At 36.5% G+C, this 25,278-nt stretch overlaps 1 protein-coding gene across 1 annotated transcript in view; it reads right to left on the bottom strand.

The window, feature by feature from the left end:
• The window catches only part of LOC150107665 (voltage-gated potassium channel subunit beta-2-like), a 257,488-nt gene that overhangs the window by 55,216 nt on the left and 176,994 nt on the right, over positions 1–25,278 (bottom strand). The window contains exon 12 of the mRNA XM_090392162.1: positions 9,785–9,879. Coding sequence (XP_090248288.1) covers positions 9,785–9,879 — 95 coding nt within the window. The remainder of the gene's footprint in view (positions 1–9,784; positions 9,880–25,278) is intronic.

Raw genomic sequence — 25,278 nt, 5'->3', positions numbered from 1 at the left:
TCATTAATATACAAACTGAACAACAATGGTCCAAAAACTGACCCTTGCGGCACACCACTAGTGACCTTTCTCGTTTGGAATACTGCGCCCAAATTTTTAACTTTCTGATACCTATCTGACAGCAGTCACTGATCCAACTTGGAAGTCTGTTATCCAATCCCATCCATCTCAACTTATTTAACAGCTTGTCATGTGGCAGTCAGTCAAAAGCTTTTGCAAAATCTAAGTACACCACTATACAGGGTGTTCGGGATAAATTTGACATATTTATAATTAATTATATTTTTCCGTAAGTTACATGTATTAACACACACTTCTCTTCATTTAAAAGTTTGGACCCTTCTTCATTCACATACAAGATGTCAGAAAGGATGGATAGCTGGAACCCACCTGAATCATGGAAGAGAATAACTTGTATCATGATGATTCGTGCCCGCCATCAAAATAAGGATATTACGACTGCTGCCCAATGCTCCCTGAATACAGTAAAAACAATCAGGCATGAACTAGAGACTTGCAATGGTGACTACGAGGATGTAGCAAGAAGAAAGATCCCTAGCAGACGATCTGATTGCGTTCGTACAGCAGAATTCCTCGCAAATCTGCAGGAACAGGTGTTGAAGAACCCTGGCATTGGAATTCGGGCTTTGTTCGTGGAGTTGCTAACTGTAGTCAAGCCCTGGATAACAAGGGTAGGCAATGGTAGGCCGTATGTATGGCAGCAGGATTCGGCCCCTTGCCACACCTCTGGGAAAAGTCAAAAATGGTTGTCTGAAAATTTCTACGACTTCACCAGTCCAAGTGTTTGGCCTCCAAACTCCCCAGACCTTAACCCCATGGATTATTTTGTATGGGGCGCAGTTGAAACAGACACCAATCGCACTTCCAGTAATACAAAAGCCCAGTTAATGGATAAAATTAAAACAGTTTTTGCGGCCCTTCCCAGGGAGACTGTAGCATCAGCTTGTTCGAGGTTCCGAAGCAGAATTGAAGCTGTAATCGATGCTAATGGTGGTTATTTTGAGTAAATCTTGTTGATAGTATTGTAATTAACTCTGCCTGTAATGTTTTTTTGTCAATTCATTAAATTTAATAGATACAAAGAAGATTTTCTTTTTCCTTACGAAACTGTCAAATTTATCCCGAACACCCTGTATATGCATCTCCTCTGTCCAAGGTATTTGTCACCTTGTTATAGTACATAAGTTATTAAAACATGATCATCTCCTTTTAACAAACCCATGCTGTTATCAACCCATTTCTGTATCCTACTTCTCAGCAATCTCTTCAGTACTTTCACCACAACTCCAGATATACAGATTAGCCTATAATTTGAAGCCACAGCTTTAGCACCACTCCCTTGGAACCCATGCTGTTGCAAGACCCTTATTAAACAGGCATACCAATGCTAGTGCCAATACTCTTAAGATGCATGATGATATGTCATTAATTCTATCACCTTATTGACATCAAGGTTATTTATTTCCTCAAATACTTCCTGCTCATTCATAATTAATACATCCTCTCCTATGTCCTCTACACTTAAGTTCTTCATGATTCCCCCTGATGAAGATGAAATGCCCTTATAAATTGATCACTGAATAACTCAGCAATGTCTTCTGCAGCAGTTAACATTCTACCATTTTCATTCACTAACATCATCTTACCATGATCATTCTTTCTTCTACTTGCCACATATCTAAAAAAAAACTCTCTAGGGTTTTTTCTTCACTTGATTTGCTAATTTCTGCTCATAGTTCACTTTTGTTTTCCTTATTAACTGAGTCACTCTTCTTGCTTGTTCTTTATACTCTTCGTGTAACTGACTATTACCATTATTCATTTTGTACTGCCTAAAAATCCACATTTCATGCTTAAGCCACCCATTCATCCATTTTATACCAACCTTATTCAGCCTTTGTCCTTCGGAATACATTCACGCATTGATGCTATTATGTATTCTTTGTCAGTTCCCAAGCAGCATCTATATTCTTATCACTCAACTCCTCATTCCATGCTATAGCTCCAAGCTGTCTCCTAAGCTTGTCAAAGTCAAAAGCCTTATAATTCCACATACAGCAATCCCTTGATTAGTGCGCCTAATGCGTTCTTTAAAACAGGCGCATTAATTGAAAACGCACGAATCGAACATATATATTACATAATAACCTATGGGAAACAGTACAATTTGTTCCTCAAATTTCTTTTTTGAACCTTAATTTTTTTATAAAAGAATTAAGAAGGAAAACCATGAAGCTGAAAAGACAATAAAACATATTCAGAATATAAATTTTATTATTCTACTTCTTAACAAAGAATTGAGCTAACATAGTTTGGTGGGCATTTTGTTTCTTTTTTTCATACAACCGACGGTATGGCCCTATTGGATCTTCTACTCTTCTGCAAATTTTACTGCTTCTCTCTTCATCATCCAATCTTTTTCACACATCTACTTTTTTGCTCACCAATTCTTTTACTCATGATTAAAGCTTGGGAAAATACTTTAAAATAAAAAAAAGTAAGGAAAACACACTCATATAACATTGCAAAGGAGGCACAAGATAAGACCATCAAAGCACTATGTAATTATAGTACACCTACACTTTTGCAGAGCTTCGCTTGTCTTGGTGCCAAGAATAGTCGATTCATGCTGAAGGGGTGAAGGATGTACGAATTGGTCGCCAACATGTGAAATCACGTACTTTATAGATAAAATTTCCCAACTGTTATACAAGCAAAATAGTTATCACTTTAAAAACTACAATGATCATAAAAGAATAGTTAATTTTCTGACATGTAATAATAAACAACTCATCCCAGAAGATGGATTGATTACCCTATTATTGGAATGGATTCTCCTTTTTGTGACATGTGCAAAAGTGTCGAAGGGTCTCACATCTGTGGGTGTACTATAGCAGATGACATAAATATTGGCGGTAAATTTTGGAACATAGTATACATAGTGTACATGGAAGTAGTGTGGTAGGCCATTAAAAATAACTTTGTAAAATGTTTTAAATAGGTAACTAAATTATTTCATTCCAGCGAGTGATTTTTTAAAATAGTTAGCCATAAAAATGTATAGATAGAAAATTTTAAAAATCTGTAATATTTATTTTTAAGATGTATATAGGCACACTAATCAAATTTGGGTATCAAAAAAAAAATGACGCACTAATCGAGGGATTACTGTATATCCATTCCTCACAGAAGTCTGCATATGGCTAGCCACAACCCAGGTGATCACTTCATGACCACTCTCACCAACTGGAGGAAAGTGCAAAAAGCCCACTCAGAATTACATGCTGCCTGAGATAGTTATCTTTCGAGAAATTCATTTTCCTTATTCCCAAATGCCACTTCCTCATTCCAATTTATACCACCATAATTAAAGTCACCAGTAACAATTACCCTTCCTTTGTTCACTAATCGCAGTTTTTTATACATTTCTTCATCACTACCCTTCCCATTCCTGGGCCTATAGCAACATCCAACTAAATTTGTCTTCCTGTCAACTTCCACAGTACACCACACCTCACTGTCTCATAACTATTGTCACTATTTCCCCTCTTTCTTGTCTACTTTATGTGGACATAATTCCCCTGCTATCATCAGCAGTACTCCCTTGTCATTTTTTTCCTTGCAAAAAATACTGTATTCTTCCATTTATATTCCAGGCATCAATGCCACAGGATGCTCAACACAGCTACGAAGGAAGTTCTACATGTGTTTAAAAACTATTGAAACAACAGTGGGAGACAAAATTTTAGTCCTCAAACATAGAGACCCAGACACTCTGGAAAATGATAAAAGCTTTATGCACAGACTGTAAACCCCTCCAACCAATCCATGGTAATGTAGTCTAGTTTACCATGATGTAGACAAAGTTGAAGCTTTTGCCAACATTCTAGAGAAGCAGGGTAATCCAAACTCCAAACTACACCCATATGGATCTAGACTTCATCAGTAAAGTATGCACCTGGGCATGTTCCATGTTAAAATGTAGACTACGTAAACCCCCCTCAAACCAACATCTCCTGCTGAGGTACATGAAATCACCAACTAACTTAAGAATAGCAACAGGCCTAAATGGGATTTCTAACAAAATCATTAAACCCCTCAGAGCACAATGTAAAGTAACTGATGTAATCTGAATCGCAAAACTAGGAAAAGTAGCACACCTTCCCTAAATGTGTTCAGTCAGCCTGCTTTCCCACCTATGAAAATAGCCAAGAAGGTAATACTAATAAGACTGCGGAAAGTCACTGAAGAATTAAATCTTATCTCCATTGCGAAATTTGGATTCCAGGAGAACCACTCCACCAAACAAGTTCTCAGACATGGAAGATATCAGTGTAGGGTTCAATTGGAAGCAATACACAGTGGCGATTTTCCTGGATATCACCAAAGTATTCAACAAAATATGGCACAATGGGCTTCTTTTCAAACACCCACAGGTTGAACTGGTTATACTTACAAAATCATCAATGATCACAAACTCCGAGTGAAGCTTCAGGGAATTAGATCATCTGAATCCAGAATCATAGCAGGTGTGCCCTAGAGCTCCCTGCTCTCAGCTCTGCTCTTTGGCATCTATATGGCTGACATCCCCCCACAACACACACACACACACACACACAGTTGCCACTAATACACAGACAATGGTGCAATAATGGTTCTGCTCCCTGTGAGATTAGCAACTAAAAAACTGAAAAATAATCTTGGAACTAGAAAGCAATGGTTCAAAAAATGGAAAATTGATGTCAGTGCTACTCACAAGAGCACAGTGCTACTCACAAGAAGACATCCCCAGGGAATAAAGTGATCATTTTTGGCACCCACCCCCCATTCCATGGCAACCAGTAGCTATATACTTATGGATATAACTAGATAAAGGGCATTGCTTTACGACTCATGTCAATCATCCTAATACTGGTGTCCCTCAGGGTTCTGTTATTTCACCCTCTTCCTGATTTATATAAATAACCTGCTCTCACTGACTGCAAACCTTATTCAGAGTTTTGCTAATGATAGCACACTCTACTCGTCCAAATCATATGACAAGTCTTACAGTGCTCAAACATCAAAGATTCAAGATCATCTGTAATAAGTGCCCTGAATACTGATCGTCACAATATCTTTGATTAGGATGAAAACAACCTAGTCAACTTTAATACTTCCAAAACACAGTTTTGCTTGTTTTTCTTGCAAAAAAGGCCTCAGATCCTCTCCAGTTACTTTTGATAATACTCAGCTAAATAGCCAAACCAAATCTTTCTTCTCAGACTTATCTTACTCTAAAGCTTTCCAGGCATGATCATATCACTTATAGAGCATCATTAGCTTCTAAAAAACTTGGCATCCTTTTCTGCTCAAGATGATACTTCTCTTCTGAACAGTTACTTACTCTGTATAAATCCCAAATCCAACCAACATTGGAATAATGCTCTGATTTATGGGACGTGCACCTAAGACAGTTCTAAAAATTCTAGCTGCTGTTCAGCAAAGAGCAGTCTGGTTGATAAATGACATTTCTGTTACATATTCTCTTCAATCACTTTTCCATAGCAGATCAGTTTCTGCACTGTCTCTCTTCTACAAATATTTTCATGGCCACTGTTCAGCAGAACTTGCTTCCATTATGCTACTCCTCCCTGCCAGATCTATAGGAACTCAGGTGCCACAGAAGAATAACTTTACTGAATGCAGATGGTACCCTAGTGTTAGAAGCTAATGAGATTGTTCAATTAATGAGTGCTCACTTTGCTGAGATATATCAACCAGGTGTGTGTAACATGGTGCACAGTGCTACCACCACTACTACATTGGTTGAAGAGTTAGAGATACATGAAGATGAGGTTGGAAAGCTGTTGCATAACCTGGATAAGAATTTGGCAACAGGGACAGATGGAATATCAGCCTGTTTGCTAAAGGAATGTTCAGCAGAACTGGCTAGGCCTTTCACAGGTTTGTGTAACTTGGGTCTCTTGAATGAATGAATGATACTACAGGAATGCATGACAGTTCCATTGTACAAAGATGATGCAAAAACTGATGTGTCTAATTACTGATACCTATAATACCTATAAGTATCTCTGGTGTGTTGGTGAAGATGTTAGAGAGATGTTGGCAAAAACATACAGAAATGGGTAGTCAGACAAGCTATACTCTGCAAAGAACAACCTGGGTTTATTAAAGGAAGGTCATGTTTCAGTAATTTTCTCATATTTTATAACAATGTTATGGTCAAGTTGGATAAAGGGTATGGATACACTATGATAATGTTGGATTCTGCTATGAGGCATTTGATATTTGATAGGATACCACATGAAAGGCTGTTGCATAAACTGGTGAATATGGGATTGGAATATAAACTTTTAACTTGGATAAGTAGATTGGTTGATAGATAGATATCAAAAAAGTGTTATACGGCAGATGTGAATCTGTCAGATTTAAGGTGACCGGTGGTCTACCTCAGGGTTCAGTCCTTGGGCCATTGTTGTTCGATCTATACATTAATGACATTAGGAAGGGTCTAACAGGAGATATGTAATTGTTTGCCAATGATGAAAAGATAGACAGAGTAATCAGGAATGCTGCTGATATTCAACACTTACAGAATGATTTGAATCGGATGGAAATTTGGGTAAACGAAAATGGCTGTCAGATATTAAGTATAGTAATGCACTTTGGCATGATGAGATTTCAAGCAGCATATTATTTCAGTGGAATTATGCTACAAGAAACTGATGAGACTAGGGATCTTGGCATAATCACAGGCAGGAATTGAAGTTCAAAGGTCACATAAGAAAAATGCAAATACAACTCAGAGGATAATAGTTAAAGCGAACTTTGACATGTAAGGATAAGGAAGTCAATTTTGCCTTTTTATAAGGTCTTGATAAGATTACACCTGGATTTTTGTGTGCGGATTTGGTCTCCAGGGTTCCAAGAGGATAAAGAAGCTGTGGAAAGAGTGCAAAGAAGTTACAAAGATTATATCCAGATCATGAGATTTACATGAGGATAGATTTGGAGCATGTGAATTACAGTTGCATTTTAACAGGAGAAAGAGGGGTGATATGATAAAGGTCTATAAACTTCTGAATGTGTGTTATAGGATATCATCTAATGAAATTTTTCATTATATGCAAGTGGTGAGAGAGAGAGAAAAAGAACATGAGGGAATCCATGGAAGTTAAGTTCGTTCACAGTCAAGAAAGGATTAAGAGCTAGAGTTTTCTCTCACAGAACAGTGAGCGAGTGGAATAATTTGCCTTCAGGGGTAGTGCATCTAGTGTGAATGAATTTAAGTTAAGGCATTACATCTGGTTTGGGTGATTTATAGCCTTCCTTGATGAATCCTTAACACCCTGGAGGTATCAGATAATAATAATAATAATAATTTATTTTCCTGTTACAATGTCATCTTCAGTCCACCATGTTTCACCACCAATAATTTTTGCGCAAATAGAATCTGCTCAAATTTGTTCCCCTTCTTGTCAGAATGCGTTGTGAATGCTAGAAGTATGAATAAGTGTAAGGGTAAATATAATTATGATAGGTATGTTGCTCCAAGCGAGATCTCCTTCTGAATGAGTGTATATGTGTCAATTGCATGATGGTTTTTTATCATAACAATACTAATGCCATAAATGTGTTCCTCTTATTGTCAGAATGTGTTGTGAATGCTAGAAGTATAAATAAGCTTAAAAGTCAATATAATTATGACAGGTATGTTGCTTTGAGTGAGACCTCCTGCTGAACAAGTATGTTAATTATATGATGGTTTATTATAATAATCATACTTCTGGCATTTTTGTATTAACAAATAAGTGCATTCCATGAATACTTATTACACATATGTCTATTGCTGTTCTCAGTTTTGACCAACCCTGCCACATTCTATAAAATGTTCATCCCCTTCTAACTATCATCACTACTATTATTATTATTATTATCTCAAGACATGAAGTCAAAGACTCATCTAGGAGGTCCTTTTGTCATACACAGCTCATCATACCATGCCTTAAACACACTCAAATTTTCTGCAGACTCCACACTCTCAGGCAAGGCATTCCAATCATTCATAACTCGGCATGCAAAAAAACTGCTTCTCACTCCCTCTTTATACAGCTTCCAGGGATGACTTCTGGCTCTCCCCTGATCTCCCACTGTTTTCTGTAAAACCTCTCCAACGTTGATCCTATAACAACCCCTTACTAACTTGTAGGTCTCCATCATATTACCCCTCTTCCTCCTTACCACTAGACCATGTAAATTGAATCTAATCAACCTTTCCTCGTATTCAACATTCCGGAGATCAGAAACTACCTTAGTCAATTGCCTCTGGACCCTTTCCCACATCTCTTCATCCTTTTGAAAACCAGGTAACCAAATCTGTGCACAGAAGTCCATGTGTGGCTTAATCAGAGCTTTATACAATGGAATAAGAATTTCCTTACTTCTACAAGTCACTGTCTTCCACATCATTCCCAGAATTCTTTCTATTATCCTCACAATTTTGGCAATGTGTCCCCTAAATTTCAGATCCTTATCCGCTATCACACCAAGATCTCTTATTTCCTCCACCTCCAACAATATATTCCCACCAAGCATAAATTCTACATCCCATCTTGGGTTTCCAAATTTTAAAACTTTACATTTTGCAACATTGAATTCGTATTCCCATGCCCATTCACTCAATTTATTCAAGTCTTCTTGTAAGATGACCACAACATCTTCTCTACTCTTCATAGTTTATCCCAACTTTGCATTATCTGCAAACAACTGAATATCCCCATCCCAATCTTTGTCAATATCATTAGCATCCAGGTTAAACAGCAAAGGCCTTAAAACAGGCCCCTGAGGCACACCACTAGTTACTTTCCTCTTCCTGGATATTGCTCCCCCATATACAACTTGCTGATACCTATCAGATTGCTAGTCTCTGATTCAATGCACTAATCTAATATCCAACCCCATCCACTTTAGTTTGAATATCAACCTATCATGCAGTAATCTATCAAAAGCCTTTGCGAAATCTAACTATACTACTGTATATCCTTCTCCTCTGTCCAAGGAAGCAGTCACTTTATTGTAATAACTAAGTAGATTATTAAAACATGACCTCCCATTAGCAAATCCATGCTGTCCGTCAAAGATAATACCATTGTTATCAACCCACTTCTGGATCCTAGTTCTCACCAGCTTCTCCAACAACTTAACCACAACAAGAATTTCTTACTTCTACAAGTAAGGAAATTCTTGTTGATAGACCTATAATTTGATGGCCGAGTTCTATTACTTCCCTTATGAAGCAGCACAATCTTGCCCTCCTTCCACTCCTTTGGAACTTGACCCAGTGGAAGAATCATATTAAAAAGACATGTCAAGGCAGATGTCAACTCCCTGGCACATTTTTTCAGAATAAGTCCAAGTGGGACTTGATGATATATTATCAAGTCCCACAGCCTTATTAGCATCAAGTTTGCTCAATTCCCCCCATACACCTCTCACACTTACAGTCAGTCTCTCCTCCTCATCATCAACTGCTCTCAATCTCTCCATGATGTCACTATTGGATGCTATTCTTACTGTCTTTCCCTAAAAAACTTAAAAAAAAAAGAACAAAACATACTGCTGTGAATAGAATTTGTAGTCCTATTCTATGGAGGGTTCATATTCACTTTATTGCTGTACTATTTGCCTACTTCCTACAAAATCTTTGTGGATATTTATTATTCTTGCTTTTAATATAAAAGTGAACATCATACATACATACTTTAATTGAGCCTTTTGATAACAAGTGAATTCCTTCATCAAATTTTCCTGTGAGTATTCCAAAAGCTTGAGGAGACCAGGTTATCGTCCCTGTTCCTGAAAATAAATTACATTATTATTATTATTATTATTATTAACAAACTGCTATCAGACCCATCACTAAAAGTCTCATTAATTAGCAACATATATTATTAATAAAAAACATATTTAACATATATTATTCATATATTCATACTGAACATTAAACTCATTCATGTAGCATTCACAATATACTCTGATAATGCATTCCAATCATCCAGCATATTCCATATGATAGGTGATTTGAATTGTTTATAGATGATGAGTTGCATGGTGTTGAATGCCTCCTTGCCCATTATGAGTCCTTCAACTCCATGGAGGTGTCACCTAATAATGATAACAGTGATGTCTGGCATGTTATGTTCCAGATGTCTATCTGTCTGAATTTTAAAATCCCATAACATCTTTGCATATACAATATACAATCTTGCTGCAAGAAATAATTAGATGGTCCACTGTCTCCTCTTTTTCTATTCATAGTTGGCATTTATTATTGTTATTGATCCTTTCAATATTTGTCTTGATTATATTCATTTTGTAATGCTTGTTCTTGAGTAGCAAGTATCAGACTCTCTGTCTCTTTCTTGATGATGCCTTCTTGATCTTTGACAAGTTAAACAACTGCCAACTTTACCTTATATATCCTTCAAATGTTGTCCATGGAATGTTTTTCCAACCTTCTGATCTTTTTGCCATTTCTTTATCCTTGTATTGCTTTTTTTTAATCTACTACATTCACTACTTTTTCTTCGTAATCTTCACTTAGCATCTTTTTTATATTTATCTTGATGTCATCATTCAATGCACACCTTTCCTCTTCTTCTTCTACTGTTTGCTTAACTTGTAAAAGACCATGTCCTCCACTTTTGCTTTCTATGTATAACTGATCAACATCACTTATCCCTGCTGTGTATCTGATTACAAGAATGGTGCTCATATATTGATTGCTGTTACAGTGTTGCCTCCATTCAGTTTAGACTATGGAACTTTTCTGACTGATTTTGTTTGAAGATGAATAAGGAGAAAAAAAAAATGGAAAGTTAAACATGGAGAAGTCACATCAAATAAGTGGTATCAGTGGAACTACCTATGGATCCAGGAATAAGCTGTTGTGTTTGTATACAAATACTAGAAGTGTAAGAAACAAGGCAAATGAAATGGTTGCAGTAATTGAGTCTGTTCACCAAAAATTGTTGAAATAAGTGAAACATGGTTGGATGAGGACAACATTCTGACAGGAGTAGAGATGAAAGGGTATGATGTGTTTCGTGAAGATAGAAAGGGTAAAAGGGAGGTGGAGTACTATTGTTGATAGAGAAAGAGTTATGTCTATACAAAGTAGAGATGCAAGAGGAAAATAGTACCAGTGGTTTTTGAGGCAGTATGGTGTGAGATAGAGGTGAATAGAATGAAATATGTAGTTGGATGTTGTTATAGACCTGATAATGTGGATGGTAGTGACTATAAAATGTATAATCAAATTACCAAGCGAATAAGAAAAGTGTGATTATTATGGGTGATTTTAACTAATTTTAACTATGGCAATATAGACTGGGATGATGAGATAACTGGAAGTAAAGAAAATGAGTTTCTGAGGGACAACTACCTCAGGAAGTATGTAACAGAGGGCACATGAGGATTAAGGGTGACGGATTTGATCATCTCATCAAAGGATGTTATTATAAATGAGGTTTCAAATCACTCTTCAGTTGTTGAGAGTGACCATGAGGTGGTTGCAGCAGTGTGAGGACCTCTATGAGAAAAGGGTATATGTGAAACAACAAGGCTGGATTAGGAAGAGCTCAGGAGACAGCTTGCAGGAGTAACATGGAATGAGGAGTTAGCTGGAGAAGTGATCAATGAAGCTTGGGGGATATTTAAGAAGTATCTAGCAGAAGCAATGTCTAAATGTATTCCAAAGGTCAGAAGGTTAAATAAGGTAGGTGTGAAATGGATGAATGAAGAGATTAAGCATGTGATACCAAGAAAAAAGGCATTATGGAGGCAGCAGAGAAGTGGTAATAACCAATTCCATGAGGATTACAAAGACCAGGCAAGGAGGATGACTTGGTTGGTAAGGAAGCAGCAGTTAGCTAATGAAGCCAAAAAGAATCCTCGGGAGTTCTTTCGATATGTAGCCAGCAAAAAAAAAGAATGATTATGGAAAGATGACATTGATTGGAGAAAATGGTATAAGGACAACTACTGTGGAAGATACAGCAGAGATACTTAATGAGCAGTTCATAAAGGTCTTTCATTCTTGTGAATGTGACATCATGGAGAGATTGAGAGCAGTTGATGATGAGAAGGAGGAGAGACTGACTATAAGTGTGCAAGAGGTGTATGGGGGAATTGAACAAACTTGATGTTAATAAAGCTGTGGCAATTGAGAATATATCACCATGTATTCTGAAGGAATGTGCCAGGGAGTTTGACATCTGCCTTGACATATCTTTTTAATATGAGTCTTGCACTGGGTCAAGTTTCAAAGGAGTAGAAGAGGGGAAGATTGTGCCGCTTCATAAGGGAGGTGATAGAACTCAGCCATCAAATTATAGGTCTATCCAGTGGTGAGCTATAAGGGGCTCATGCGAGCCCTTTATTAAATTTTTCTCAAATTTGCGAGCCCCTTGATCTTCTTGTTTACTTTTTTATTTTTCCAAAAAAAATTTTTTTTGAAACATATTAAGCGACAAACTCATAAGGTAACCTGACAAAAATGAGTCTATTTGGCAGTGTATAGATTATTTGGAATTATTCTTTCAACTCCTCTATAATGCATCCAATTTTGAAAATGAAATAAGTGCATGCGCTATTTTTACCTTTCTCTCTTCTAGTAGCCAATCATATGGTAAAAACCAGTAGCCAATTAAATGTTTTATAAATGATTATAAAAGATTTCATTCTTATTATATTCGATAGTTAAAAAATGTTTTTCTTATGTAAGATAAATTAACACAATTGATTTTGTGCAAATATTTCATGTTTAGATCATGAAATATTTGTCTAAAAATGATAGCCTTTAGACGTTGATTGTCCTCTCATACCTTTTGATTGGAATTTGTACACAAGCTGTATTAATAAAAGTTTTTGTGTGAAATACGGCTTTTTTTTTTTCTCAATGATGCGAGCCCTTTGTTAAAATTTCCATAGCTCACCACTGGGTCTATCTGTGTGTCAGGTGTTGTGGTTAAGTTGTTGGAGAAGCTGGTGAGAATTAGGATCCAGAAGGATCCTAATTTTCACCAGCAATGGGTTGACAACAATGGTACAGCAATCCCTCGATTAATGCGCCCCCGATTAGTGCATTTTCAATTAGTGTGTAATTTTTTTCAATACCCAAATTCGATTAGTGCACCTCTAAAATTCGATTAGTGCACCTATATACATCTTAAAAATAAATATTACAGATTTTAAAAATTTTTGATCTATACATTTTTTATGGCTAACTATTTAAAAAATCCCTCACCAGGATGAAATAATTTAGTCACCAATTTGAAACATTTTACAAAGTTATTTTTTAATGTCATACTACACTATTTCAATGTACACTATGTTCCAAATTTACCACCAAAATTTATGCCGTGTGCTTTGCATAGCAATTTGCTGACCATATCATGTGCAATTGTTTACCTTACTTTTTTATTTTAAATTATTTTCCTAACATTTAATTATGAGTAAAACAATTAGTGAGCAAAAAATAGAAGTGTGAAAATGATTCAAAAAGTAATCTCATTAGAAGAAAAACTTGAAATAATAAAGAAAAATGAACAAGGCAAGTCTGGAGCAGAGATAGGACAAGAACACAAAAATGGGTGAATCAACTGTTGAATACAAAGAGAAAGGTAACACTGCTTCAAGTTCATCATGCATGCACTCTAAATCAAAGTATTATAATGATTGAATTAGAGAGACTTTTTTTTTTTACATGGATCAAAGATTGTAACCAAAAACGGATCCTGCTAAACACTGGCCTTGTTAAATCAAAAGCACTGTCTCTTTGTAACCTGGAAAGAAAGGGCTATCAATGATGGAAAAGAAGAATAATTCCACTTTAGTGCTGAGTGATTTGAGCGTTTCAAAAAGAGAAATCGCCTACATAATGTTCTAATCACAGGAGAAGCTACAAGTGTAGATAAGGAGATATCCAGAGATTTTGAAGAAAATCGTGTAAGAAGGACTGATCAACAAACATTTAATGTCAATGAAACAGGCTTTTTTTGCAAGCAAATGCCTTCCACGACTTTTCTAGCCAAATCAGAGAAATCTCAGCCTGGTTATAAAGTCGCAAAGTCAAATGAAATTACTGCTAGCAACATGCGAACCGTTTGGAAGCACATTCTTCCACATTGTGCAAATGATTTTAGAGGCTTTTCAAATGAATCTAAGTTAATTAAATCTCATTTTGAGAAGTTAAGTGATTCCAACCTGCTAAATTTAGATACACAGCAGGAAGATCCTGAAGAATATGAAGAAAATTTAATCACTGACAAGCCCCAAAAAGGTTTCACAGAAACAATTTAAAAATAGTTTTTGTACAATCGAAATTTTTAAGCAGAATTCTTAGAAACTGACCCTGGTGAAGAAAGAACCAGTAAAATTTACAGAAGAAGCAATATGGCCATACCGTCAGTTGTACGAAAAAAAGAAACAGAATGCCCACCAAACTACGTTAGCTCAATTCTTTGTTAAGAAGTAGAATAATAAATTTATATTCTGAATATGTTTTATTATCTTTCAGCTTCATGGTTTTCCTTTAACTAAGCCCTGAGACATACCCTAATTCTTTTATAAAAAAAATTAAGGGTCAAAAAAGAAATCTGAGGAACTAATTATACATTTTCCCATTGGTTATTATATTTGATTAGTGCTTTTTCGATTAATGTGCCTGTTTTAAAGGCACACTAATCGAGGGATTGCTGTATTATCTTTGATAGACAGCATGGATTTGCTAATGGGAGGTCTTGTTTTAGAATCTACTTACTTATTACAATAAGATGATGGCTTCCTTGGACAGAGGAGAGGGATACACAGTAGTAAAGTTAGATTTCGGAAAGGCATTTGATAGATTACTGCATGATAGGTTGATATTCAAACTAGAGTGGATGGGGTTGGATATTAGATTAGTGCATTGGATTGGAGACTAGCTATCTGATAGGTATCAGTAAGTTGTATATGGGGGGAGCATTATCCAGGAAGAGGAAAGTAACTAGTAGAAGAGATGTTGGAAAGGGTCCAGAGGCAACTGACTAAAGTAGTTTCTGATCTCTGCAATATCGAATATGAGGGAAGGTCGATTAGATTCATTTACAGAATCTAGTGGTTAGGAACAAGAGGGTGATATGATGGAGATCTACAAGTTAGTAAGGGAATGTTATAGGATCAACGTTGGAGAGGTTTTACAGCAAATGGTGGAAGATCAGGGGAGAACCAGAGGACATCCCTGGAAGCTGTACAAGGTGGGTGTGAGCAGGGGAGTGAGAAGCAGGTTTTTTGCATGTAGAGTTGTGAATGATTGTAATGCCTTGCCTGAGTGTGTAGTGTCTGGAGAAAATTTGAGTGTGTTTAAGGCATGGTATGATGAGCTGTGTGTATGACAAAAGGACCTCCTAAATGAGTCTTTGACTCCATGGGGGTCTTGGGGGTAATAATAATAATAATAATAATATCATCTGCCTCAAAAATTCCTAGGTATGTGTAGAATTCATTCTGGGACAAGTTTTTAATTTTCCTTGTCTTTTATTTTTTCTTGAACTATGCAGAGTTTTGTGCATTTGTCAAGTCTAAATTCCATATAAATGTCTTCACTTAAGATTCAGAGTGTATTGAGCAGTGTCTCAATTTCTATGAATGATTTTCCATACAGACTGAAGCTAGTTTTCTTTAGAATTAATGTTAGAGGAATCCATGCTAGGATGAACAATAGTGATAGTTAATCACCTTGGAATATTCCTGTCGTGATATTCACTGTACCCAGATTATCTCTATTGACTATTGGTTGAGTTTTCCAAATGGTCTTGACAGCTGCTAGGAATTTTTTGATGTTTTTAGTCACTCAAAACATTTCTAGACACCATCATCATCATCATCAAATTCCTGTCATGTACCCTCAAGGGATGTATAGGATATGATAGTACTATATGAAAAAAATTACATCATTACTAACTTCCTATCTACAATTTTCCTCCAAATCAGTCTGTTACTTGTCAAGACTCCGACATTATCAGATCTTATATTTCTATCGTCTAAGGCACTTTGTACAGTATCAATCCACCTATATCTTGGTCTTCCTCTGGCTCGTTTTGCTGCCAACCTGGCAGAGAACACTTGGTTTGCTAATCTTTCTTCGCTCATTCTGTTTAACCTCCCAACTGGCTGGTGTGGATGATATAGTCAGCTCTCCCCCTAGCTTTTTTTCATGGATCAAAACTTCGTCAGCATTCTGCCTTTTATCATGCCATTACCTTCCTCCGCCGTTAATCTCGTTACGGCTATTCTATAGCCATTAGTGGATTAACTGTTGCTGAGTGACCTTTGTGTCCCAAACGCTAAACACTATAGCCACCTGAATAAACAACACGAACACATACAATTTACCATCGAAATCGAAAATCAAAATTCGCTCCCATTCCTAGACACACTAGTCACACGTCTTCCTTCAGGCAGTCTATCCTTCACAATCTACTGAAAACTGACACACACTGGCCAATACATACATGCTAATTCATACCACCACCCATCACAAAAATATGGAGTCATTAACACCCTTAAAAACAGAGCTACAACAATTTGCTCTAACCAACAAGCCCTGAAACAAGAACTAAAAATCATCAGCGACACATTCATAAATAATGGCTATAACAAAAATACTATTAATAAAATACTCCATAAAACAACAACAAAAACGAATCTAGATTACAGTAAAACCATAACCATCCCATACATTAAAGGGTTATCAGAAAAAATCAACAGAATCCTACAACATTATAACCTCAATGCCACCTTTAAACCACCCACTAAACTTAAAACCATATTCAACTCCTCTAAGGATCCTCTCCTCCCATTAGCACATCCTGGAGTCTATAGACAAATGACGTTATAATTTGTCTATCTCATAAACTAAACATATTCACTACCCTGTAACTTACCGTACATTGGTGAAACAGGACGGACAATCCCTATACGCAAGAAAGAACATGTTAGACACATTAAATATAACCATTATGGTGAAGCAGGCCTCTCAGACCACGTGCTCAACACCTTACACCAAATCAACTGGAAAAGCACCCACTCTTTACACCACACAAAAACCTGGTATGAAAGGAAATTTAAGGAAGGCTGCAAAATCCTGATAAACCACCCAAATATCAACAACAAAGATGGCATGAAAATTCCAAGGATCTGGATGGCACACATTCAGCCTACCTAATATATAAAACCCAGCATAAGTCAGGACTCTAGCCAATCATCAGCTAGTTTTAGAAATCATTCCATACCAACTGGCTGGAATGTACAAATATAATCATGATGTTAATATATGTATGTAGATAGATACTTGTTGTTGCGCCCAATGTATTTCTACAACCAACAGATAACACTAATAATAGGACTCTAGCGTTGATGTATATATATATATATATATATATTTTTCACTAGAGGTCAGGCCAACAATTGTTGTAGCGATTGGTCAGTATTCTTAACAAACCAGTTTGATTGTAGTGTAGCTTGTTTTCTGTGTATAGTTGTATGCTCCAGATGATGACCTTGACATAAAGGTCGAAATGTCGAATGTAGATTTTAGTTATATTAAACTAAAGTTTTTATTCAAACACAGTAGTTGTCTCCATAATTTTCAAAAAATGCATTCGGATCACTGTAAAGAAAGATAAAAAGCACTTGCTTTGCCTGCTGTGCCATAATAAGACATTATTACTATTATTATTATTATTGCTCCCCTTCTGGGGTTAGCAGACTTATCGTGGGAGGTTCATTGAACTGACAACATATCTTTCAAATTGAATGTGGAAAATGGTGTTAGAAATGTCGAACGTGGGCCGTGGAAATAGAGGAGACCCCTGAGTTAACAACATATTCTGGTAATGCATTCCATTCACTGATAATTCTCCATTTAAAAAATCTATTCCTCAACCCCCCCCCCCCCTTTGTCATAATCTTATACAACTTCCAGGGATGGTTTCTGGTTCTTCCCCTCTGGATTAATCTAATAAAATACCCACACTAACTTAAACATCTCTATCATATCACCTCTTTTCCTCCCATCCACCAAACTCTGCAATCCACATTTCTTCAACCTCTCTCTCTCTCTCTCTCTCGTCTTATAATATTATTATATTATAATAATATTCGAATATCTTAGTCACTCTTCTCTGGATCCTCTCCAATGTTTCCACATCACACTGAAATTCAGGTAACCAAATCCAAGCACAGTAGTCCAAGTGTAGTCTGACTAATGCTTTATACAGTGACACAACCACCTCCTTATCCCCTACATGTTAAAGTACTTTGTATCATTGTGGCATTATGATGTGCACTCTTTGCAACACTTGCAATATGCCTTTTAAACTTCAGTCTGCTGTAAACCATCACTCCCAAATCTTAAATCTCATCCACTTCTTGCAGTATAGCACTGTCAATATAGTATACAGATTTATATTTCTGCACTCAAAAATGCAACACTAATATTAAAATTACAACCCTACTCCATTGTCCAAGTCAAAAGTCTATTCAGATCTTACTAAAAGGGAATTAATATCAGCAGTGCTACTTATAATTCTCCCCAACTTTGCATCATCAGCAAACTGAAAATCCCCAGTCAGATGATGTATAATTTACAAACAAGTTTAACAGCAGGGCCCAAGAACAGATCTCTGGAGCATGCCACTGGTTAGCCCCCCTTTTTTTGAGACACTGCTATATCATACACAACTTGCTGGTATCATTCAGAAAGCAATCTCTGATCAATCTAACCAATATATATATATACTATCTATTCCCATTGTGTGCAGCATGTACATTAACTTATCATATGGTAATCTATCAAACACTTTTGCAAAGTCCAAGAATATCACTGTATATGATTCTCCCTTATCAACACACTTTTCACCCTGTCATAAAATGGAAGTAATTTGCTAAAACAAGACCTACTCTTTACAAATCCATCTTGACCATCATATAGAATACTACGTCCATCAACTAAATCTTGTATTCTATTCCTAAACAATCTTTCCAACACCTTAGCTACATCTGCAGTTATGCAGACTTGTCTTCAATTGGAAACTTCTGTCCATGCTTGTGGAGTGGTACTATTTTGTTTTCTTTCCACTCCTTAGGAACCTTAACCATTGCAAGATTTTCATTAAATAACCAGGTCAAGGGCATAACTAACTGTTGTGTACATTCCTTAAGAATACGTAGTGATATATATCATCTACTCCCACAACCTTATTAGCATCTAACCCAACCAACACCTGATACACCTCTGATTCTTTCACTTCTAATTTTCTTGCCTCCCTTCTATATATATTGCACTGCATCATTTACACCAGTATGACATACACTGATAAAGTGCTCATTCAATAATTCCACTATATCCTTTGCAACAGTTATTCTGCTGCCATGACTATTCACCAGTGTCAACTTGCCATAATTATTCTTTCTCTTGCTTGCCATATAATGGAAGAAGTCCTTGGAATTAATCTTGGCCTGACCATCCGATCTCTTCTCATACTGCATCTTTTCTTTCTTTATCAGCTTGCACTTTATACTCTTCATGGATCCAAATGCCACCAATGTCTTATACCTCCTCCATCACAACACATATATCTAAATAACTTTCTTCACTTAACAGTTCAACTAATCAGTGAGCACAACATGGATTTTAACATATATCATCTAAAAAGGTAATTAAGTTTGTTATCATAATGAAAAAATAATAAAAGTATAATCAACAGTTTTGCCTCCTAAATATCTGGCATAATATTTCAGCATTACAGAATTAAAAAAAAAGTTACAAAAAAACAATAAAGACTGATGTGAGATATATCAAAAGAAGTGTTTACAGTACAAAAATATGCAAATATTTGCTATGCTTTCTTTCATTACCTTTCTGTGATTTTTAAGAATAAATGAGGCTTCAAATTGATGAAGATGGTTGATATGAATAGCTTGAAAAGTAGTGTGAATCTCATGGTGATAGATAAGAGGATGATGTTAGAGACTGTGCAGAAAAGTGTGAGAGGAGGAAAGACAGTGAATGTATTGTCCAGATGTGATAATGCAGAGCTGAAGAGAAGATTGGCAATAATGAATGACATGATAATGAGATGTGTCAATCAAAACAGAGGTCTAAAATACATTGATGCTTGTAGAGCATTTGATGCTAGAAGAGAGCTGTATGCTAAAGATGGGCTACATTTGAATATGGCATCTGAAAAGATTGTTTTTCTCTGGGCAAGTAAGAGTCTTAAGGGAGGGAAACTAGGGTGAATGGTAACAAAGATAGCCTCTTATGAAAATATTTATTTGGGAAATCAGCAAAAATATCAGCAATAAAGGGAATGAATTAATGGCATTGATATTCTCAGTATGTCCAAAGATTATTTGTGGATTTCATGTGAACAAATAACTTCACTAGATTACTTGAAATGATATTCTCTCTCTCTCTCTCTCTTTTACTTTCTTCTCTTTTATATGATGTGTTTCGTGGGATACAAAGGGTAAAAAGAGAATGGGAGTGCTATTGATGATAGAGAAAGAGTTATGTCCATACAAACTAGAGGTGCAAGAGGGAAATAGTGCCAGTGGTTTTGAGGCATTCTGGTGTGAGATAGAGGTGAATGGAATGAAATACTTGGTTGGATGTTGTTATATTCCTGGTAATGTGGATGACAGTGACTATCAAATGTATAATCAAATTACCAAGCGAATAAGAAAAGTATGATTATTATGGGTAATTTTAACTATGGCAATATAGACTGGGATGATGAGATAACAACTGGAAGTAAAGAAAATGAGTTTCTGAGGGATAACTACCTCAAGAAGTATGTAACAGAGGGCAACATGAGGATTGAGGGTGATGGATTTGATCATCTCATCACAGGATGTTATTATAAATGCGGTTCGAATCACCCTCCAGTTGGTGAGAGTGACCATGAGGTAATTATCTGGGTGGTTGCCAGCAGTGTAAGGACCTCTGTGAGAAAAGGGTATGTGAAACAACAAGGCTGGATTAGGAAGAGCTCAGGAGACAGCTTGCAGGTGTAGCATGGAATGACGAGTTAGCTGGAAAAGAAATCAATGGAGCTTGGGGATATTCAAGAAGTATCTAGTAGAAGCAATGTCTAAATGAATTCCAAGGGTGAGAAGGTTAAATAAGGTTAGGTGTGAAATGGATGAATAAAGATATTAAGCATCCGATATGAAAAAAAGGGCATGATGGAGGCAGCAAAAGAGGTGAAAATAACCAATTCCATGAGGACTATAAAGACCAGGCAGGGCAGGTGACTTCGTTGGTGAGGGTAGCTAAAGAGTGGTATGAACAGCAGTTAGAAGAATCCTAAGAAGTTCTTTCAATATGTAGCCAGCAAAAGAAAAAATGATTATGGAAGGATAACATTGATTGGAGAAAATGGTATAATGACAGCTGTTGCAGAAGGTGTGGTGGAGATACTTAATGAGCAGTTCATAAATGTCTTTCAATCTTGTGAATGTGACTTCATGCAGATATTGAGAACAGTTGATGATGGAGAAGAGAGACTGACTGTAAGTAAGCAAGAGGTGTATGGGGAGTTGAGCAAATAGATGTAAATAAGGCTGTGGAACTTGATAATATATCACCATGTATTCTGAAGGAATGTGGCAGGGAGTTGATGCCGGCCTTGATATATTTTTTTTAATATGAGTCTTGCACTGGGTCAAGTTCCTAAGGAGTGGAAGGAGGGCAAGATTGTGCCACTTCATAAAGGAGGTGATAGAATTCAAGCATCAAACTATAATCCTATCTGTGTATCAGGTGTTGTAGTTAAGTTGTTGGAGAAGCTTGTGAGAGCTAGGATTCAGAATTGGGTTGACAACAATGGTATTATCTTTCATAGACAGCATGGATTTACTAAAGGGAAGTCATATTTTAGTAATCTACTTACTTATTACAATAAGGTGACTGCTCCCATGGAAAGAGGAGAAGGATACACAGTAATATACTTAGATTTTGCTAAGATAATGATAAGATAAGATAATTTTGCTTAGATAATGGTATTACCTTTTATGGATAGCATGGATTTACTAAAGGGAGGTCATGTTTTAATAATCTACTTACTTATTACAATAAGGTGACTGCTTCCATGAACAGAGGAGAAGGATACACAGGAATATACTTAGATTTTGCAAAGTCTGTTGATAAATTACTGCATGATAAGTTGATAGTCAAACTGGAGTGGATGGGGTTGGATATTAGATTGGTGCATTGGATTGGAGACTGGCTATCTGATAGGTATCAACAAGCTGTGTATGGGGGAACGATATCCACAAAAGGAAAGTTACTAGTGGTGTGCCCCAGGAGTCTGTTTTAGGGCCATTGCTGTTTAACTTGTATATTAATGATATTGGTGAAGATTTGGGTGGTGATATTCAGTTGTTTGCAGATGATGCAAAGTTGGGACGAACCATGAAGAGTAGAGAAGATGTTTTGGCCTTACAACAAGACTTGAATAAATTGAGTGATTGGGCACAGGAATGTGAGTTCAATTTTGCAAAATGTAAGGTTTTAAAATTTGGAAAACAAAAATGGGATGCAGAATTTATGCTTGGTGAGGATATATTGTCAGAGGTCGAGAAAATAAGAGATCTGGGGGTGATAGTGGAAAAGGATCTGAAATTTAGGGACACATAGCCAAAATTGTGAAGACAACACAAAGGCTTCTGGGAATGATGCAGAGGACAGTGACTTGTAGAAGTAGGGAGAGTTTTGTTCCATTGTATAAGGCTTTGATTAGGCCACATATCGACTATTGTACCCAGATTTGGTCACCTGGTTTTCAGAAGGATGAAGAGATGTTGGAAAAGTGTCCAGAGGTGACTGACTAAGGTAGTTTCTAACCTCTGGAATGTCAAGTATGAGGAAAGATTGAGAAAATGCAATTTGCAGCGTCTGGACAGGAGGAAAAGGGAAGATATGATATAGATCTACAAGCTATTAAGAGGTTGTTATAGGATCAATGCTGGAGAGGTTCTACAGAAAATAGTGGGAGATCAGGGGAGAACCAAAGGTTATCCCTGGAAACTGTATAAAGAGGGTGTGATTAGGGGAGTGAGAAGCAGGTTTTTTCCATGCAGAGTTGTGAATGATTGGAATGCCTTGCCTGAGAGTGTGGTGTCTGCAGAGAATTTGAGTGTGTTTAAAGCATGATAAAAGAATCTCCTAGATGAGTCTTTGACTCCATGGGGGTCTTGGGTAATAATAATAATAATAATAATATCAATGACTTCCTGTCATTGGCTTCAAATTCTGTCGAAAGTTGTGCTAATGATGGTATTCCCCCATTCCTCCTTATTACTCGATCATATTTGGGAAATGTTGATCAAGTATCTGAGAAAAAACTATTTTAATACCAACTAGTTTCACCAACTTGAGTTGTTGGCATCTTCAGGGTACAGGACTGATGATAGGAACTAAAGCTAACAAAACATGTTACAGTTGGTACTAAAGTTACGTAGGGAGAGCCTTTAATAAGGTTGCTAAATTCCTCAAACCACATAGAATAAGAGTGACCTTTAAACCTAAAGATACAATTCGAAAGCTCTTAAGATCTCCAAAAGACTTCCATCCTTTCTTTAAATATGCTGAAGTTTATAATATCCCATGCTTGTGCAGTTTAAGTTACATTGGCCAAACTTCAAGAAGCCTTGAGATAAGACAGAAAGAACACATTGGATATGTCAAAAACAACAGACAAGATATATTGGGCTTATCTTCCCATTCCTCCACAACCAAGCATGTCATTGAGTGGGATAAAAGTTGTATTCCTTACATAGAAGAGGATTACCGCTCTCGTATTTTCAAAGAAGCCACAACAGTCGCCCATTCTGTAGAAAATCTTAATAGGAACCAAGGTTTAATCTTATCCAATAATCTGGAAGCCCCTAATTAGATCTCTAAACACACAAGAAATGAACTTTAGTACCAACTATAAAACGTTCCTAAACAACAACAAGTGAAATCATGTATGTGCCACACGTGTATTGTACACGTTCAGTGTTGTTTTGTAATTTATAATTAGAATTCTGTTAATGTCAAGTCTCTAACATGTTTTGTTAGCTTTAGTTCCTATCATCAGTCCTGTACCCTGAAGATGCCAACAGTTCAAGTTGGTGAAACTAGTTGGTATTAAAATAGTTTTTTCTCAGATACTTGATCAACATTTCCCAAATAGTCAATTTACATAGCTTCTGTGATTAAGAAAAAATATCGTTTAATATAATTGATGATATTTTTGATAATTACTGGTTGTAGTATCCATGTGTATGACTGTGTGATTGAGTGTTTTTTTTTATATATTTATAATGTGTAATACATACATAAATACTGTTATTCATGGTGCTGATGATAATGAGAACAATGGTGGGCAAGACATCATTATTCAGAGGGTTCGACATGGGAGATTTTGTAAAATGTAGTGTGTGTGTGTGTGTGTGTGTGCTATGTATTTGTTGCCAACAGAAAATGGATTGTGTTGTGAAATAGATGTACAGTGTGTCATAGGTGTCGTATGTGAAGCTTGATAGAAGCAGGAAAATGAAGTCAATGGGAAGTCAATGCTGAAAGCTGTGAAAGTGAAAGTGACATAGTGAATGAAATTACAGGAGAAAAATATAGTGCAAGGAACATGAAAGTGAGTATAAATGAGGTAGTTGAAAGTAGCAGTAAAGTAGCAATGCAAAGGTTAGACCAGTGGACTGATAGCAAGCATGGCAGGTGGCAAGGATGAAAGTACAACCAACTGAATAGAGATAGTAAAGAACAGCAAGAAAGTAATTCAGGATATGAAAGCAGAGTTGGTGAAGATGAGACAAGAGATAAAATAATTGCAGAGGGAAATGAGGAGAATAACAAGCATGTATAGAAGAGAGAGGAAAAATTCAATTTACCACAAAATGAATTTTAAGTCATCTCTGACAGAGGATTAAAATTGTTCCACCTCATAAAAGGTATGATAAGACTATGGGTTCGAATTACAAGCCAACTTCTTTGTCTGGTAAAGGAGTTGGAGAAGCTAGTGATGATCAGGTTTCAGAACTGAGATGACAACAACAACATTCCTTTTGATGGACAGCATTGGTTTGCTAAAGGAAGATCATTTGTTAGCATTCTTACTTACTATAACAAGGTGACAGATGCACTGG

The sequence above is a fragment of the Typopeltis vanoorti genome, chromosome 4 (genome assembly GCF_054136105.1).
Source record: "Typopeltis vanoorti isolate ZY-2024b chromosome 4, IOZ_Tvanoo_1.0, whole genome shotgun sequence".
NCBI lineage: Eukaryota > Metazoa > Arthropoda > Arachnida > Uropygi > Thelyphonidae > Typopeltis > Typopeltis vanoorti.
Note: the sequence above shows the minus strand (reverse complement) of the source record. Positions and strands in the feature narration are given on the sequence as shown.